Source organism: Myripristis murdjan, chromosome 7 (assembly GCF_902150065.1).
Source record: "Myripristis murdjan chromosome 7, fMyrMur1.1, whole genome shotgun sequence".
Classification (NCBI taxonomy): Eukaryota; Metazoa; Chordata; class Actinopteri; order Holocentriformes; family Holocentridae; genus Myripristis; species Myripristis murdjan.
The window spans coordinates 17,603,147-17,621,953 of record NC_043986.1 but is presented as its reverse complement, the minus strand read 5'-3'; the positions used below and the strand labels follow the sequence as shown (position 1 = coordinate 17,621,953).

Here is an 18,807-nt window from a genome sequence, read left to right as displayed (position 1 = left end):
ACTAGTGTGAGGGGGGAACAACTATTCCATGCTTTCCTGCACTGTCAAGTCTGTCTTGCAAAAAAGCTCTTTTCTCTGTCCACAGTAGAGTCAAAGCTAATGAGAAGCAAGCAAGCCAGCAAGAGAGCAAGCACACACAAACACACACACACACACACACACACACATGCACACACATGCATGCGCACACATCCAACCTAGAGGGCTGAATACTAACGTGGAAAAAAAAAACCCAAATTGAAGCACCTTCGTCTACAGTTGTGAGTGCATGCATGGGACTCAGAGGCTATTTTGCAACCAAAACAACTGGGTCATATTAGAACAGCCCCAGTTTTCCAAGTCTGCCTGACTCTATTAACAAAGTCATGATGATCTGCTGGTTATTGGATTGAAAAATAATTCTCCATCCAAAGTCTTCCATCTCCATCCAGATGGCTTGGGTTTTCACTCGTGTCAGTGCTTGGCACTATTTATTTGTTTGGTTTTCTCACTGTAATGCAGTCTGAGCAAAAATGTTGTAGTTTCCAGGCCCTTCTGCAGTGAGAGCTGTAGCACTGCACTGGGGCTGTGAAACCAGTGATTGCTAGTAAAATGTAGCCCACTACGAAAAGCAATAGAGACTGTCTATGTCAATGGAAAACCAGAGAAATAACTCTGAGTTTCTAAATGGCCAGCCTACCAGTCAATCATTGCCACACAGTCACCAAAAAAAAACCTCACCAGTAAAAAAAAAAAAATAATAATAATAATAATCACGAAGCCAGCATTTCCATTACATTCACTTAAAGCTGCAGTAGGTAGGCTCCAGTGAACTTAAATTGTACTTAATAACACTAAATATGCCAAGGGAAAATTTAAATGAGGAGTGTTTAGAGTCAACTGACAAATGCATGGAATAAGCATGTAATTTAATGGTTGACTCTCTATGGTTCTCATCATCAGCCCAAAGGCTAACAAATCCTGACTTTACTCAGCATTTGGTTTCTGTTACTGCAGCCTTGATTGCAGTGCACTCCCACAGCTGGAAAATTGTTCCCTCTGATAGAAAAATATCATCAGCTGACATTATTGCTCAGCCCACACAAAATAAATCAAAAATTACCACAGCATTTACAGCACAATTGTTAATCTATCAGGAGTGAACCTGGGTCTCACAAAGAAAATAAATTCCACAGTCCACATCTACAAACAATTCAACAAGAAGCACTGCTCAAATACAAGGTCACAAATTGTTTTCACTTGTTGAAGAGTGGTGGCATGTCACTCACTATGTTTGTTGTTGTTTTCGGGGCCTGGCGTAGGTCTCATGGTCTCCTGGGGGTGTCCATGCTTGGGGGGCCGGCCCCTTGGCTGCCCCGATGAGGACAGTTTCCCAAGCCTGGGGCCACTCGGGCTCTCCATGCCTGCGGGAGGGGGGCAAACACAAGGGACACATAAATGGCTAGGGAATATTAGGATACTGTCTGCTGCTCATTAATCCTGTTCCATTGCTTGTCAAAACATTATTAGCAATGTCCACTGCATCAATAGCCGATTATGACACTGCCTTGTTCTACAGTGCAGTTTCTCCTTGTGGGCCACCGCTGATATTGGATTGGAGGTTATCTGAGTTGAGGCACACACATCATCTAGAGTGGTAATGAGGGTGTGACCTTCCATGTTTCATTTCAAAATCAATATTCTCACTTACACACGAACTCCATGCTCAGCCCATTAGACAAGAGGTGAGTCAAACAAAGAGGGGGTGGGGAAGTAAAGCTGATTGCCTTGAGTCCTCCTTGAGTAGGCCTGCCTTCTTTCTATATTACGAAGACGAGATGTGCATTTCCTGATCAGATCACATGCTCAACAGTAGAAAATGGTGTTTAAGGTCAAAGTCGCACCATGGAAAAAGCTCCTGGTCTTCATTTCCCTAACTGCAAGGTTATCATACTAGCATCCTCTGCTTACTTATCCCATTCTTAATGCCTCCATCCACAGCAAGACCATGCCAGCTATGAGCTCTGGGTGCTGGCCCTCATTCCCCAACAGCATGGGACAGTCTAATGGATGAAGGCTGACAATTGCTAATTATGCTAAGTGGGACTGATTACGGCACCAACATGCTTTCTCTTAGCACACATTCATGTCACTCTCCTAATGAATTACAACAGCACACAAAGGGTCGCTCATTGGAGGCCTCTCAGTATCTGTTTACACGCCACGCTATTCATTGCACATTGAGCCACGATGGCTGGTTCCTCGCGGTGATAGTGTGCTCACAGTTTGTATCATGTTGCTCTGAAGTCGATGTAACAATGCAATTATATTATCAAATCTGAATTCACATAGTTTCGCCTAGCATGGTGACACTGCAGTACAATAAAGGTGGAGATAATACATGACACACACAAACTTGGCACACACACTTAGCACTTCACCATCATCTATATGACAAGCAGAGGAAAAGGGATAATTCATATTGCACATAAAATACTGCTTCCTGTCTGTGTCTGAGTCTATGGAGAGGAGTTTGAGGAGAACTACAGACTAGGATTTAACCACTTCAGAATTGGACTGAAAGAGGGAAAGAGGAAAAGATAAATAGACCTACTGATGGAAAATCCTTGATGAAAAATCAATGTTTAATTTCTTTAATATTCTTACAGTAAATAGCGTTTTGCAGTAGTCTGCAGTACTTTTTGTTCTTATCTATTGTGATATCACGAGACAATTCCTGCAATATTCCTGTAGGACAATATACATAGTTTTCAGTTTTGTCGTGACGTTTGTATGGCAGTCCTCTATAATGAATGATCATAAAGTATTAAACTTAGAAGGATTTCCATTTCCATGGAATAGCCCTACATTGTCATACATTTTCCTAGATCCAAAAAAAAAAAAAAAAAAAGTGGTGACACCCACTGACAGAAAAACATCCCATAACACAATCTGCTGACAAATCAACCTAGAAATACAGCTTTTAGCTCCACACGTGGCACGGAGCCATTCTGTCAGTGTCAAGTTTTACATGGTGTCAGAGTTGCCTATTTGTCTGGTTAACATGAGAAAAAGAGTGCTCCACTTCTTCCTTCTGGAGGGCCACACCTACCTGGACTGTCGGGGAGTCACCCAGCACTAGGGGCCGGGTGGCCCCGGGTCACCCACGTGGGGCAAGGAGGGGGGGTCAGGAGAGAGGCACCTGGGTGGGCGTTTTTCCACCAATGTTATGTTACATGGCAATCACACCTGCTGTGCGTCAAAGACCGGTCAGACTGGGGCTGGGGGGCCTGAAAGGAAGCGGACACCGTCGTCTTATCCCCCACTCTGCAGACGACGAGGTGGAAGAAAAAGCAGGGCAGAGCAGAAATTAGAAATCATATATCAAAAGAAATCCCGGATACTTTCACCTTATTCCCAGTTTCGTGTAGCCTTGCCCCCTCCTTTCCTGCATTAATATGTACACCACGAGGCACTTCTTCAACCTCTGTCTTCTCGTTAAACACTCCAGAAATGCTGCAAATAGCCAGGAAAGATAGGTATGTCCCCGACTCCTTGAGGAAAAATATTAGAATACGGGATGGTTTATATAGGCAGTGAAGCAAAATGGCGACTTTATTACGAAGGAGGAGTAAAAAAAAAATCCTTGCGCTGGCTGGAGCTAAAGGGAGGCACAAAAATATATTTAGTGCAGTAATTTCGACGGCTGCGAGACAGCTGCTTAGAGTAAAAGAAAACGAAGCGAAGGAAAATCAGCAGAAACGCCAAATGTCGGTCGGTTTTGGTACAGTCCGCGGTTCCTTACCTCGGGATTATTTCGGTTTTTTATACGGATATTATCTTGGCGGCCGTGTACAGTATTACAGTAATGTGTGTTGGGTCATGCGCGTATCCACTCCACCTTTGACAGTTGCAACTACAGTCTTGAGGCAACTTGCAAACTCTCGCGTTATTATTATTATCTATATCGAGCAGATAATATTGGGGTTTCTGTCTAATAAACCCGCTACAAAACCGACTGATGCGCCTCTTCCGACGTAACGTCGTTCGTTCATGACGAAAAGGGGTCAGGGCTTAAATTCCTTAAATCAACCCTCGCCAAGTGTTTTAATCTAGTTGCTGCTAAATGCTCTCCCCGTGCGTCCTCCAGCCCGGCAGCTTTACCAAATTGGGCAGGAAATATGGTTGTAGTCCAGCCTATGGTAGGCTATTCTGGCTGTCATTTCCCCGCTGAAGGTTTGAGTCAGTCAGTGCCAGTAGCCCTCTCTAAAAACCGCTGGAATAGCAAATATGCCTTAAATACACAAAGGCTCCTGAGTTTGGAGTAACTTGACAGGGAATGTCTGTGCATGTGTGATGGTTTTGTCAAGAATGACATTTTACAAATTTGTAGTGCAAAGTATAGGCTTGTGCATGACCCCTGATAAGATGATAAACAAGCTTGACATGCAATTTCACAATCCAAGGTCAGTGTTAAGGCAAAGGCTGTTAAGACAATTTATATTATGGCATCTTAATGACAGACATATTAGCATGCACACAATGCATTATTGGATTTTAAAATTGCTGTTTCTTCAAGGAGTCTCTGTGTGCTGCCCTGTCCTCCATTTAACTCAGTTGTGATAAATGCTTTAACAAACAGCCTGAACCCATGTCTGCCTTGTGTCACAACCCACTCACTGAATCCTGCATGGCATCAGTCACTTCTGTTTGTTTCAGCAAAACAAGAGCGGAGCTCTCGGCCTTTGATTGGTGCCAGTCATCATGACCTAATATTTCCTATTAGTGGAACTCATCTGAAACCATGATGTAATCCATGTATAGGGCTGTTTTCAGCATTGCCAGTGGAGGGCAGGATAGTCATTACTGTGGTACCTCTAGTGTAGCCTATGAGGAGTGTAAAAATATCTGTTATTAATATAACTCAGCATTTAGATATGAGTTCTTTCAGTGAAACACCATGATACTATTTTTCTTTCTGCAGAAAGACATATATTGAAGAATTTTCTACATCAAGCTGCACAATAGCATAGCAATGACAGCAGTCAGACAAAAAAAGTTACATGGAGATCAAAGTATCACTAAATTGAAGAATGCAGCCATTGCATTATTATTAAATGTCATGTCTCAAAAGCCAATATTTCCAGTTATTTCAAACTCAATTGGAAGCTATGTTTTTGTGTTCCTCTTTAAAGGGATATTATGTCTTTACAGACTTGACTGACTGTAAGAATAATATATGTAGAGGTTAATGGTGTGCTCTGGTTGCCACTGAGAAAGCATTTCAATTTCTACTAGTTTTCTTTATTCCCAGACTGGGGACCTAGATCCACGGCTGGGTTTGTCTGCATATTTGTCCCACTAGGGGGCAGTGCTGCCTTATTTATTTGTCAGGAGCCATGCTCTTATTATGTGGTTTTAAAAAAGGGCCCTTTTTAAAGTTTTGGAATTGTAGTCAGTTTCATGGATATGTCATTTCATTCATTCTGGTACTGTTATCTGTATATACTGTTTATTGTGTAAATTGTGCTTCGTATCTTGCTATCCACTTTGCTGCTGTGATGTGTGAAATTTCCCCACCGTGGGACTAATAAAGGAATATCTTATCTTATCTTATCTTACCTTATTTGAAGTGGTTTAAAAACATCTTGGGCCCTATCCCCTTTGCTTACTGGGCTTCTGGGGAAAATTCATCTGGTCCATGTCAGTCTGAGCCATTGGGGTAAGGTGTTTCTACTGACTGACAGCTGCCACTCCCCTACAAAGCCCGTCCCAGTGATGAAGCTCAACCTGCCTCCTCCAGCTCTCTTTAATGTCTGTTAATGAACAGACATTAAAGGCAGGGCCATATCTGACCTGTGATAAATCCTTTTACTGTGTCTGTGATTTATGTTCCCCACCTCTTCTGCTGAGTGGGCAAAAGGCTATTTAATAGTGTATGGAATTGGACAGGTGTTCTGGGCCTGAACTGGCTGTTGAAGAGTCCATTCGGATGTAGACTGTGATTTTTGTCTGTTTTTGCTTTCACTTGTAATGCTGTCAAAGAAGTAAGTTCTAGTTGATCAAAGCCACAAATATTATAAACAAGGAGGAAGCAGTGTGTTATACCGATGTGGTTCGAGCACTGGTTAGATGCATGAGAAGATAATGATAAAAGGCAGGCCTTTGGAAATAAAACACAGCTTCAAGCCTTGTGGAGAGAAAGAGAAAATACTTACTAGTAAACACTACCCAATTAACTCTGCAGTCCTCACTATCTAGCCATCTGCTCCATGGATTTATGCTCTGTCAGGGTTGAGAAGGCCACTGTTCACTGAATCTGTTTATCATAGATGTGCCTTGTTATTAACAGGTGAGATGCTTGGTGTCCCTTAGTAATTGGATGCCAGAGCGTGTGTGTGTGTGTGTGTATGTGTGCATATGAGAGAGAGAGAGAGAGGGGATATGTGTCTCTTTAGGCAGGCGGAGCTGTTTTGCATTCACCGAGCTGGAGTCATGACTCATGGATCCTGAATGACAGGTCACGCAGGTGCACGTACCAGACACACTCTCTCTGTACCAAATATGATGCTCCCTCTCTCCAATGTAGGCCCGTATCCAGCTTCTCCTTGTCTGTACTTTGTATTGATGCCAGATTTCTATTGTTAGCTGCTTTTTTCTTCCTTTGTTGACTGGATCAATGCCTATTATATTGATATGAACATGTACTATATTATATTGATAATAACAGTTTCATTGGATTTATGAATGAAGCAGCGAATGAACAATCGAAAGAATCAAACAAAAGGAACAAAAACAGAAGTAAGAGGCGGAAGCAAAAGAAAGTAAAGGAGAGAGAGTGAAGAAGCAGAACAGGCAGAAGTCAGTGGTAATTCTTTGTTATGACCAGAGCAGGTTATCTGAGAGCGCCTTTGGGATTTGAGCAGCCGGCCACTGAGGTGAATCAGTTTGGTGCCACTTAAATAAAACCAGTGGTGCACTGTTTGGCTTGTGTATGTGTGTGTGTGTGTGTGTGTGTGTCTGTGTGTCTGTGTGTAAAAGAGATAGAGAGACGAGGAGAATTACAGAGCTTCCCATATTCCTTTATGCTCTGCAATAGCTGTACATCATATTGCTATGAAAATGAGTCACACAGCATCATCTCAATTTATCGATTAGTTTATTCTAAAAAGACAGTTTGATCATGTTCCATCTGTAAAGCAGATAACATTTCCATATTCCTTTTTTATGTTTCAAACAATTCATCGATGATCTAACAAAGTAAACCAAAAGTATTGATATTTACAGTACATCAGGTTTCCAAAAATAAAACAGCGTTTTTTTCTCCCTTTTAACAGTCAGTTACTTACTTACATTATCCAGAGTCATTCTCAAAGGATGGTTGGAAGGGGGAGGATGGCCAAGCTTTTTTGCTTTTTTTTCCCACTGTGAGTAAAACTTCATACGTAGCTGTCTGCTGCTGTCTAGAGTGAGATCAAAGGCGTTTGCTTCACAGTCACGCTGGGAATCTCGCATCTGGGTAGTCGTCATAGTATTTAGGATTTCTGGGCATTTGAAATCGCAGTGTCACACCAGCGACAGAAAACAGGTAGAATACAACAGAAGCTTGTCCCTTCTTTTTGTGTTTGTGTCTGAAAGATGACAGACTAATACACACAAAGAAGCACAGAAGCTGTGAAATCTGGCCATCCGCTGCCAGGGGAAAATACATAACTACCTCATACACGCATACAGTCCAGTCCAAATCATTACTAAAAGATTTCTAATAGTGTATTCCACAGAGAATCATTCCTCTTTGCCTAGTACCATTTAAATTATTGCTTTATCAAGCATAGAGAAACAGGCATTTTCCACATTATCGCTGCGTGTCCTCAGGATCCATTTAATTAATAAAAGACTAAAGTATAGTTACAGTATACACAGATCTACAGCATATATTATTCTACAACGCTCAGATATATATAGTTTGTCAGTGACATACTGCAGTTCAGTCAAAATTCAAAAAGACTGATTGTAGGAATGACTCTGTACATAATATGACATGGTTTACAATAGAGTGAAAAGGAAGAGAGGGCTTATGCGCAAATAGTGCTCTTGTTCTGTATTGTTTATATTCTTGATCCACTAAAATCGAAATGAAAATCCTGAGAGGATGCACTGTGACCTATGGATGACGGCTTGAGCGTGATTGTGTTGGTTTTAGTGAAATGCAGTCAGGACCAGCTGTATTTCCTTTTTCAACTGGTGTAGTCTTTCAGCTACAAACAAGGGAGAAGACCAGTGCGTTTTCTTCACTTTGGATCCAGTGGCCAAATGGTGGCGCTACATGTAAACTTATTTTCACACCATACATGTTTTAAGCATCAGTGAGTTCAATGGTTTGGGTGTTATAAAACCATGCCGAGAACTATTTACATGATGACCTCGACCTTGAAGGAGAAAAAAAAAACAAAAAAACAAACATCTATGAACCCCGTTTGTGCGCTTGTAATGTTTACGTTATAAATAAGCCTATATGTGATTTTCACCACACTTCACTTGCCCGATCAAACCAACCCAAATGAGATAGGAAAGCAAAAAGATTTGCTCTGATCCAGCATGCCAGTGACAGGCCTAAGCCGTCATTGGGGTTGTGAATCTTACATCTTATCACCATGTTACAGTGGGTGCCCCTGCCTTGAGCGGGGCTTTGTTTCTGCCTCAGTGTCTGTAAACCAGATTGGCTGTGTTGAATGGGAATCCTCCAGTCTGGCTGGCATGTCGTCTATAGGCTCGTCCTCTCCCCTTTCACTCGTTGATTCTCCGCTCACATATCTGAGGGCAGCAGCTCTTCCATGGCTCCTGGAGACGTATTGTGACGGGGAAGAGGGAAAGGCTGCCAAATGGATCAAGGGATGAGCTAAGAGAAGTTTCCAAAAGAGGCTACAGAGAGAGGGGAGAAAGGGGGAATACATAATTAAGATTTGAATGGATAGAAAAAACACAGGCTGAACTGTCTCTCACACGATGCCCTACATCACCCAAATTCCCTTTATATATTCAGTGCATATGCAAACAGAATATCTTTCTTTCCCTTGGTCCCTTTCACATCCATGGACATCAACACACACACACACACACACACACACACACACACACACACACACAACGGGCAGACACAGACGCTCCCCCCAGACACACTCAATCAGAGACCCCCTGCCTCTACCCTCTGTTTGTCCCCTGTGCTAAGCTGCCCTTGTCTTGACAACATTTCAATCTCAGCTAAGAGCCTTTCCAAAGTGCACGTATTGAGTTCATAACCCTTCAGACTCCCTATGTGGCACCTTGTTCACCAGTCCTCACTGAATTATCAACCAGCGTGCCTCGCCTCTCTCCACAATGATAAAGTACGGCACTCAAGCACAGAGCAATGGCTTCTAAGAGCCAACATTTTAGCAGGTGTAAAGTTTGGGGAGAAAAAAAAATAAAATGCTGTCTGTGTTCAAAAAGAAGCAGAAGGACGGTAGTGTATGATGATGATTCAGTGTCTGTTTTTGTCTAGAGCGAATAACCTATCAGTGTAACTTTAAAAAGAAAACACAAAGGATGTATAGTGAGCAGAGAAGGGATCTTGAGTCTACATATGGGAAAGATGATACATCTGTAAAATGATAGATTTTTGGACATAGAGATGTCTACCATCTGTGTGTCTGCTGGATCCCATTTCATTAACAAAAGATTAAACTGTAGTTAAAGTATACACCGAAAATCTGACAAATCCAGTAGGTTGTCACTGACATACTACAGTTCAATCACAGTACAAAGAAGGAGATTGAGTAATGAGCCAACATATCTTTAAAATCTTTAAAATGATGGACAACAGATTCAGTATCTGCCAAATTATAAATAATGCCTGGGCTTCCTTCTCAATGTCATTATCTCTCTGTCTCTCTCTCTCTGTTGAAACAACAGATGTGACCAGGTGGTTTCCTTGACAACTAGCCATTCATCCCGTCCTGAAACGACACCAAGTGTCAGTGGGAAGGGTGGCTCTCCTCTCCCAGACTGTTGGCATTTCGGCTCTAAGCCCTCCTCTCCTGATAGCAGAGTAAGGCACGCCACCTGTCTCTAGACACAGACAGATGTAATGTGGCACTGAAGTGAAGCTGAACCAGGAAATGATAGGTAGAGACAGAGGGACAGAGAGGCAGAAATATGACTAGAGGCTTGTACTGACAGAGAGAGCTGCTTTTCTGATAGGATTCCTTTTAAATGAGCTCCCAATGGAGTCGTCAGAACCTAGGTGCAGCACAGGAGAAGTGAGAAGCGAGGGGGGATGAGAAGATGGCTGCGAACAGCACCCAGGCAAAATTTGCGCTGGAGAAAAATGTCATGTTCCTCTTTTTTCTCTGTCTGTCATGCTCCGACTTTCATTCATATTCTAATTCATAGCTACAGTTCAGCTGGCAGGCACCACATGGAGCTCTGAGTAAAAGCTCTGCAAGGACACGCAACATCACAGGAGCATACCAAAACGGCAAGGTTACCACGACAATCTCCTACGGCAACCAAGGTACTGCTGACAACTGTTTTTTTAGGGGTTGAGGGTGAGGTGGTGGTAGGGGGGTGTCATCCGGTGTCAGCTAATTACCATCGAGACTCTGAGACGAGGCAGATGGCTACACACACAAACATAGACACACTTTGGAGAAAATCTGATGTGAGGAGGAGGGAAAGACCGATAGTTTAAGACAGAATACAAACAACCAGAGGCTGGAGGCGAGAGGAAAGAAGGCCAGTCCCTTCTCCCAAAAGCTTTCCAAATGTTACAACAAGGTCTACAGGGTTCACATTACCCTGAAAAAGCCCTGGCCTTCAGATGAAGGAGACATACCTTCTTCCAAATGACTGATGTGACAGAGCCTGTTCTCCCAAATATTTAGAAAAAAGCATGATTCGTTGTAAATGCATGCTCTCTGCACAAAAAGGAAGAAAAGGAGGTTCCCCCACCTCCTCACATAATTAGTGTCCACAACAGGTAATCTGCATTTCAGAGATGGTGCTCGTTTTGTTGGATGCAGCTGCATGACAACACCACTTCCGCCTGTACTCTATTCATTCCTCCAGTGTCTATTGTCTGCACTCCAAATGTGATTTGCATTCTTCAAATACAATAAATTTCAACTTGTGAAAGCGTGGGCTGGCCATCATACACTGTTGGACAGGCCTTTGTATGTAAACACACACAAGCGCACGGTAGCACAGCTGGAACGGCGAGGTGTGAGAAAAATCATAAATTCGCAACATCACAGCTCTATTCATGAGTTCTGTGGTTTATTATTAATTTTGGAGAAAATAAACAAAGCGTTGGGAGATACCCAGTGGAGTGAATCTCAGAGAGCTTTTGAACGAAGCTGATAAAATATATATATATATATGTATGAAACACATTGCTTTTCCCCTGAAGACACGCACCAATGTAAAATAACTTTCAGCTCATTTACACATGAACTCTGCAGCGTCTGGTGCAGTCATGGAGTGCAACGCAGCTGTTTTGTAAGCGCTCAGGCACCCCTAACTTTAGCCTCCGCCACCCTTAATACAAATCCAATTCTAACCTTAACTCCCAACCTTAAAATTTATCAATTCTCCCACTGAAAATGTCAAAATATTCTTCACCTCTTTACCACATTTTCCATTCTGCTGAATGTGAATTGCAATTACTGTGCTTTGAGCAAGTGCGTCTGCCCCAGATGGATTATCATGGAGTAGAGAGCAGAGCCCCAGAGCCTAGGAATAATGACGAGTGGAAAAGGGCTATCAGTCCAAACCTCCGTCCAGTACCCGCCTTCCTTTATTAACCTCTTTACCTCTCTCATTTCTCTATCTCAGCAATCTGCCAATTTCATCCTCTGTATTTTCTTTATCCATTGAACATCTCACCTCCTATTGCAGCTCTGTGTCCTCTTCTTAATTATAGTCCTGTTCTCCCTTTTATCCATTCTCCATATTCTAATTTTATCCCTCAGATATTGCTGCTGCACACTTTCCCTTTCTTTTTCTTTTTCCTTCTTTATGATAGCTCTGTATTTTATGGTATTTTTTGAAAAGGGAGCAGAGGGAGAGAGAAAAAGTGAGTAGGGCATGAAAAGGTTTAAAAAAAAAAAAAAAAAATCACAGAAGAGCAATTTCTGCAAAGCTTCTGAGCCAGATAATGATAGAGCCTTGTGAGGGTCATGTTAAATCTGACTATCATGGCACAGATCAGAGGCAAACTCGCATCAGAGTTGAGCTTATTTGTATTTTCATGCTCTTTTTTTAGTTATAGTGAGATCAATATTTCATTTTTGGTAAATCCATTGGAGATGAATCAGATCTGACAGGTGGCGTGACACAAGAATTCACTAAATCTCAGTCACAGAACCTTAGCAGGATTGCATATGGAAGAATTGCTCAGGGAGAATGGCTCGATGTGTGTGTTAGAGTGTGTGGAATACTGTTAACCAAAGTCTGTGCTTTGCCTCTCAAAGACGAGGCTGACAAGTCTTAGAGGGACATTACTATGCGACGAGTCCAGCTCTTCTCACTTCTCCCCCTCACCCAACACCTCACCTATCGCCTTCGTCGGTCACACGTCTTTCCTCCTTATCTCCCTGCTTTTCAGCCAAAACCCAGACAGACTGTACTTGTTTGGCAACAAAACACTTGGATTATTGTGATGGTCCTTTGATGCCCTTTTTGAAACTGCAAACTACAAAACCCCTCTGGGATCAAATGGTATAAAAAATAAATTCATGTGCAAATCTGTATTCTCAGTTTACAAATCTGTATGCATAGATTCATAAACCGTACCCTCAAGTAATGAATCTGTACTCTCAGATTCATAAATCGTACCCTCAGATTTACAAATCTGTACACTCACAATGATGCAAGAGAATGAAAAGCACAATATATATGTACTGAAGTATTCAAAGCAAAAATGTTATGTAGTATTAGCATTCAACATATCCTTAAATCTAGATAAGATGGATTTGCCTGGCTTATTGTATATCACAATCTGAGTTTGAATTGCACCATGCATGTAGGGTCCATATAGTTTTGCAGAAAAAGGTCATTTTATTGTAGCGCATGGAAATTTTGAGGGCGCACTTTACAAATCCAAGGGTATGGATTCATAATTCAAAGGTACAGTTTACGATTTTTGCATACAGATTTGTAAACCAAGATTACAGATTTTCACATAGATTTTTTTTTTTTTTTGACTCATGGCGGGGTCTGTAGCAAACTAACACCGGTTGTTCATACATGAAACTCACTGCAGTTTTGATTTACCTGCAGGTGAACAGAAAGTGACACACTTTTCATTTTGGGGGTGAACTGTTCCTCCACTGTCCTCCATACCCTGATCTCCACCTTTGCCCTCACTTGTCGCTTCACACTCCTCACTTCACTCTCAACATCTAAACAACCACATTATCACTCCCTCGCTATCTCTTCCTCCACCGCTTCCCATCCCACCTTTATCACCTCTGAACACCTTCCAACCTTGTGAACCTCAGGTGTTTTATGAGGCTACCCAATTAGCTGGTCCTTATAGCTCACAGTCAGGGCCTGTTGAACTGGCAAATTACATTTGCACTGCTCTATTAATAGAAGTGTCCAACAGCATTTTAATTCCTCCTCCTTCCCATTTCATTCTATTCTCTCTCTCTCTCTCTCTCTCTCTCTCTCTCTCTCTCTCTCTCTCTCTCTCTCTCATAGTTTTGTTTTAAAGACACTTTCAGGTCCCAAACGTGGGTTCTGGGGGGATTAAAATGAAAATCCCAAACTATTCTAGAGAAATTTAGATCATTATTTACTGACTATGTTTTATTACCGAGGATTCCCCTGCCCTCGGCAAAATCCCGGTCCATATATTGCCTGGATGTCATGTTGACTCAGTGGATGCTGCTAGTTACAAACCATGAGCTCATATCATGAGTTTTGATACAGCTTATGATCTGCATTAAGCACATGATGTCCAGAGTGCTGCCTGAGATGAAAATTAAAATAACTGTTGAATGAAATAGTCGGACTGGCTATGAATACAAAACAGTGAAGAAGGATAAACCAATATTCTCCTCTCCGATGACAAAATTGAAAAAGGCCTTTATAAGGGTGGCATAGCAAAAGGGAAATCTAAAAACATATTAGCCATGCGTTTTGGTTGAGTGCCTTCGTGACAGCTCATGGTATTTTTCTCACTGATGAAGTATCTATCTATTCTCTATGTACCAACAGAGATTTATTTTTTTTATTAGATAAGATGGATCAAAAGCCTGCGAAATGAGTTTTTGGCTGTTAGAGTAAAAATCATAGAACAATAACTGAAATATTTTGCTACACAAAGTAGTGGAAGAGGGTGGAGTTTTCACTGTGTGGACTGCTAGCCATCAGTAGTCACAGAAAACAACCAAACAACCCCCACAATGACCAAAACAGGCTAGGAACAAGCAATCCATGCCAACGGCTGAATCCAGGTCAGCAGTCATTGACTGAGCCAGGTTATTGATGGCTAGATAATAAAAGTGTTTATAGAAACACATCATTCAGCCTGGGCAGTAAATCAAGAACCCCCCACCGATAAAACCACACACACTGTGACAAACAGATGCACTCCAATGTCCATGTCCACTTATGTCACAGCAGGCATCCACGGTCACAGTCTCCCCTGCTCCCAATCAAACCAGTCACACTCACTCCCTCTCTGTTCACCACTCTCTCTTCACACGCACATAGAGAGTAACACAAAACACCAAATTAATCACAGAGATACACCCACATTCAAATTCACAGTTACTCAGAGAAACACAGACTCAAAGACCACTTGATCTGTCTCTTTTCTTACTTCTGCTGAGGAGCTGTAGGTTGCGGACCTCCTCTCTGACCTGCAGCTGGAGGACTTGCTGCAGAACTTCCTGTCTCAGCGTCTCCTGGACGATGCCCATCCTTTCTAGCTTCTCCCCGTTCAGACGTAGCAACGCCCGTCCTGCCGAGAAGAAGGAGGAGTAAAAGACTGATGGTACAGTGGCTTTACTGTGTCTGTCTGTCTAATTTCAAAGAATAGCTTTCTCTGGACTACATTAGTCCAGAGAAGGAGGGAGGGAGGCCAGTAATTTGATTTAGCCCATAACATGAACATCAGTAATTTCAGTCAGTCATCCAGATGGTAAAATAATTTACCGGGGGACCGTGGTAATCCAGGGATAGGTCAGTGCAAATGTGCTACACAATGTCAACCACAGCACAGCAAAGCAGACAAAACTCTCTTCAAGTGGCACTATATATTGTAAAGAGTGATGTTGCTGTACCCCACCAGTGGTTATATAGCCTTTGTAAAAGAGACACCTTGGTGATTGTGTGAAATCTGGATGGCAAAATCCTTGTGTCCTAGTGTGTCTGGGCGAACTAAAAATATTGTCTTTCATTTTAGACAGAATTGTTATTGGGCTAGCTGGAGAAGGTCACTGACATGATGAACTGATTTCTAATCATCAGACCTCGCCTGGTAATACTAATGTCATTTTAGGAGGCCTAATGACTGCTAAAAGGGAGCCAGTGAAAGGGATCAACTCGTTCTGTGTGGTGTTTGCATGTATTAAAGTGAAGACACCGACACAGCCCTAGACATGCAAATCAGGTGGATTGGAGACCCAAAATTCTCCATAGATATGAATGAGTTATTCTGTCTACTTCAATGGCGTCCCATCTTGTGCAGTGGAGGGCCAGGGGTGTATAGGCTTTGCTTCCAACCAAACCACAGCAGGTGATTTCACTGATTAGAAAAACTTCAAGAAGGGAGTGAAAAGCTAATTAGTGCAATCACCACATATGATGATTGGCTGCATGGAGGACATGTATACTCTTGGCCCTCCATGGCACATGATTCAGTATCACTGGTCTGTCTGTACTGGCCCTGTAATTGATTGGCGGTCTTTCTAAAATGTTTAACTGCCTTCTGCCTGGTGTATGCTGGGATGGTCTCCAGCACCCCACAGCCCTAAAAAGGTAGGTAGAGAAAATGAATGAATGCTAAAAGATGATTCTGGCAATTTTCAACCTGGTTATCTAGTTTTTGCCAATTCTGAGTCATTTACTTCATTGAGTGCTACATGCATTTCACTTTTCAGGGAGCGCCGTTCTCCAGTACAGTCCAACGAGGCCAAGGGAATCTAAAAAGGCAGAACCCAAAAGCCCCCAAAACATGTCATTTTTAACACGATAACACTCAAAATATATTGAGACTTGCCCACATCCAATTTTCTGATTATCCATGGCCTGAAGCTCAGGTATTTTCTGGTATTAGATTTTTCATTTTAACTTGCATAAGCTTCTTAGAGAGTAGAGAGTTCAAGTACTCTGATGCCAGGTTCGCGACACATTGGATTATTACAAAAATGAACTACAGAGTTGACTTGGAAAAAACCACTCATGTCAGCTCACATCTCGTTATCATATGCATATTATATGCATGCACGATATATGCAGGATTTTTTTTTTGTCCGTCTTCAATATCTCTGACCTATCATTACAAATTGTGAAAGGGTGTTAACACAAACACAAACATAGCATGGAATTCATCATGGTCAGCAGTCGAAGGTAATCAGAGTCTAAACTATCAGTTCTATTCACACTAACACAATCAGCTGCATTTACAACAAGCACAAACCCTCTGCTGCTGATGCCCTGCTGACTGGGTACATGTCGAGGCATTGTGGTTTATACATTTTGGCCTCAGATTGGTTCTACAGGAAAGGTCCCGAGGTCACAAAAAAATTACAGGATTCATCTTTGGGGCAGCATGAATGTGCTTTAATTTTCATGGCAATTCAGCCAGAACAAATAGCATACAGGAAACTTATTCATTAAATGATGAGACAAAGGTTTTCACTTTGGCAGACTAGATCTGCTTTTATGTTAGTTGCTGCACACATTTATTTTCATAAATTGCTGCTGCATATACATTAAAATAAATTAAATTAAATAGGGATAAAAGCACCCCCCCCCCCCCCCCCCCCCCCCCCCCTCCCCTCCCCAAAAACAGATCTAAGAAGGTGGAGCTGGGGAGGAGGTGGGTTAAAGCAATGCTGCAACACATGAGAAACAGCAGCAGGGCAGATAGATAGACACCTGCCAAGGTAAGCAGACATAAACTTTAAAGGTCTTTGAATTTAGGGATGATGATTGGTTACTTATGAAAAGAGCGTCAGTCAGGAACCAATCAGCTGAGGGTACCTGGAGAGTTTTATGACTCTCATTTTCCCCAATAGATCTGAGGTATCAAATCTGACATTGTGGGCTGATGGTGGTGCTAGATGAAAGGTAATCAGATCATCAAAATCATGTAAAGTCTTCCTTTGAGGAGTATGAATGCAATCACAAAATATCACAACAATCCACAAATTAGATTTATGATATCTCTTGTGCAATTCTGACATTTTGGTCTGAGGGTGGCACTCGAGGAAAGGTCATGAGGTTACTAGAGTTAATGAGGTGTGCTTACCAACTGTCATAACAGTCTGCCCAATACATTATGAGATATTTGACATTTTGACCTTATGGTGGCGCTTAAGGTGAAACCAAGGGTTAATTCCTTGGGAGCATGACCACACTCAGAAAATTACTTGGCAACCCATCCATTAAATTTAGAGATATGTTGTTTACAGATCAAATGTTTGGTCTGAGTGTGGTGCTTGACAAAAGGTCATTGGGTCACCACAGTCGAGAAAAATCTTCCTTTGGGGAGTATGAAGACACTCACCAAATATCATGGACTCATTATATTTCATGATATCTTGTGTGAAAAATTTGACATTTTGGCTAAGGTAATGGAAAGGTCATGAGGTCACCAAAATTGACAAGTTTCATCCTGTAGGGAGCAGGAATGCGGTCACCGAATTTCATGGCCAACCGCCCAGCATTTTTGAAGATATGATGCCTTGGAGTAAAGTGTTGAATGGACAGAGGGACACACTGATGGATGGAGCAACACAGCCCTGCCTTCCAGTAGGGCAAAAGGCAAGCAATATCTGCTGCAGTTCATTTAAGTTTGATTTCAAATTCATAAATAAAACTGATTTTTAATGCAAGCAATCCATCAAGTTATTAAAAACGTGAAAGCTTTAGCAATGAAATGTTGCCCTTTCTTCTCCTTCTTGTACAATGATGTGTGTGCAGCAGAAATTCAGGAAAGCCAGGAGAGGAAAGGAGGAAGTGTATGAGCAATGCCAAAATGTATCAAATGGAATCAAATTGGTATCAAATTACTGTGCTGAAAGGGCATGTTTTACCCCCCCCACCCCACCACCCTTTTTTTTTTTTTTTTTTTAGTTCAACTGAATTTCATTTGAACACGAGAGATTGCTTTGCAACATTGTTTCTTGTGAGCAAGAGTTCAATCAGGAGAGACTAATTTGAGTGAACAAAATGGGAGAGACTTGCTGAATAAAATGATACATTTATTGATTCTGAAAGATTTCTGAGGAGAGGCTCCCGTGGATGGTAGTGCCATTCAATAAGGAGAGAGGATGATCCTCTTCATTCTGGCTATACGATTTCCCCATATGTAACTCTCTGGAGCATTTACATTGGTGGTGTTACAGATGTGGAAAGGTGCACAAAAGAAGTGGACCTGACAACACAAGCAAAAACAAATGAGGTGTGTAAAAAGAGAGGCAAGGTGAGTGGGAAACCAGAGATTCTGACTGATTCTCTGGATGACTGACACTGATAGGCACATGAGTTGATAGGTGGCCTTAGCCCATAACCTTAGAGGAAGGTGCCGTAGAAAGAACTGAAAATATCAGTAAG

The 18,807-nt window shown here is 42.0% G+C and overlaps 2 protein-coding genes across 6 annotated transcripts in view; both read right to left on the bottom strand.

Annotated features, from left to right (window-relative positions):
- znf512b (zinc finger protein 512B) overlaps positions 1 to 4,192 on the bottom strand; it is a 38,063-nt gene extending 33,871 nt beyond the window's left edge. For 3 of the 5 annotated variants that reach the window (XM_030055532.1, XM_030055537.1, XM_030055536.1), the window contains exons 1-2: positions 3,092 to 4,192; positions 1,269 to 1,403 (exon numbers count right to left, since the gene is read on the bottom strand). In XM_030055532.1, coding sequence (XP_029911392.1) covers positions 1,269 to 1,401 — 133 coding nt within the window. In that variant the 5' untranslated portion in view covers positions 1,402 to 1,403; positions 3,092 to 4,192. The remainder of the gene's footprint in view (positions 1 to 1,268; positions 1,404 to 3,091) is intronic. The other 2 variants (XM_030055534.1, XM_030055533.1) reach the window with 2 other exon arrangements.
- Positions 4,193 to 7,121: 2,929 nt separating this feature from the next.
- Positions 7,122 to 18,807, bottom strand: part of samd10b (sterile alpha motif domain containing 10b) — a 51,365-nt gene continuing 39,679 nt past the window's right edge. The window contains exons 4-5 of the mRNA XM_030054860.1: positions 14,846 to 14,986; positions 7,122 to 8,901 (exon numbers count right to left, since the gene is read on the bottom strand). Coding sequence (XP_029910720.1) covers positions 8,879 to 8,901; positions 14,846 to 14,986 — 164 coding nt within the window. The 3' untranslated portion in view covers positions 7,122 to 8,878. The remainder of the gene's footprint in view (positions 8,902 to 14,845; positions 14,987 to 18,807) is intronic.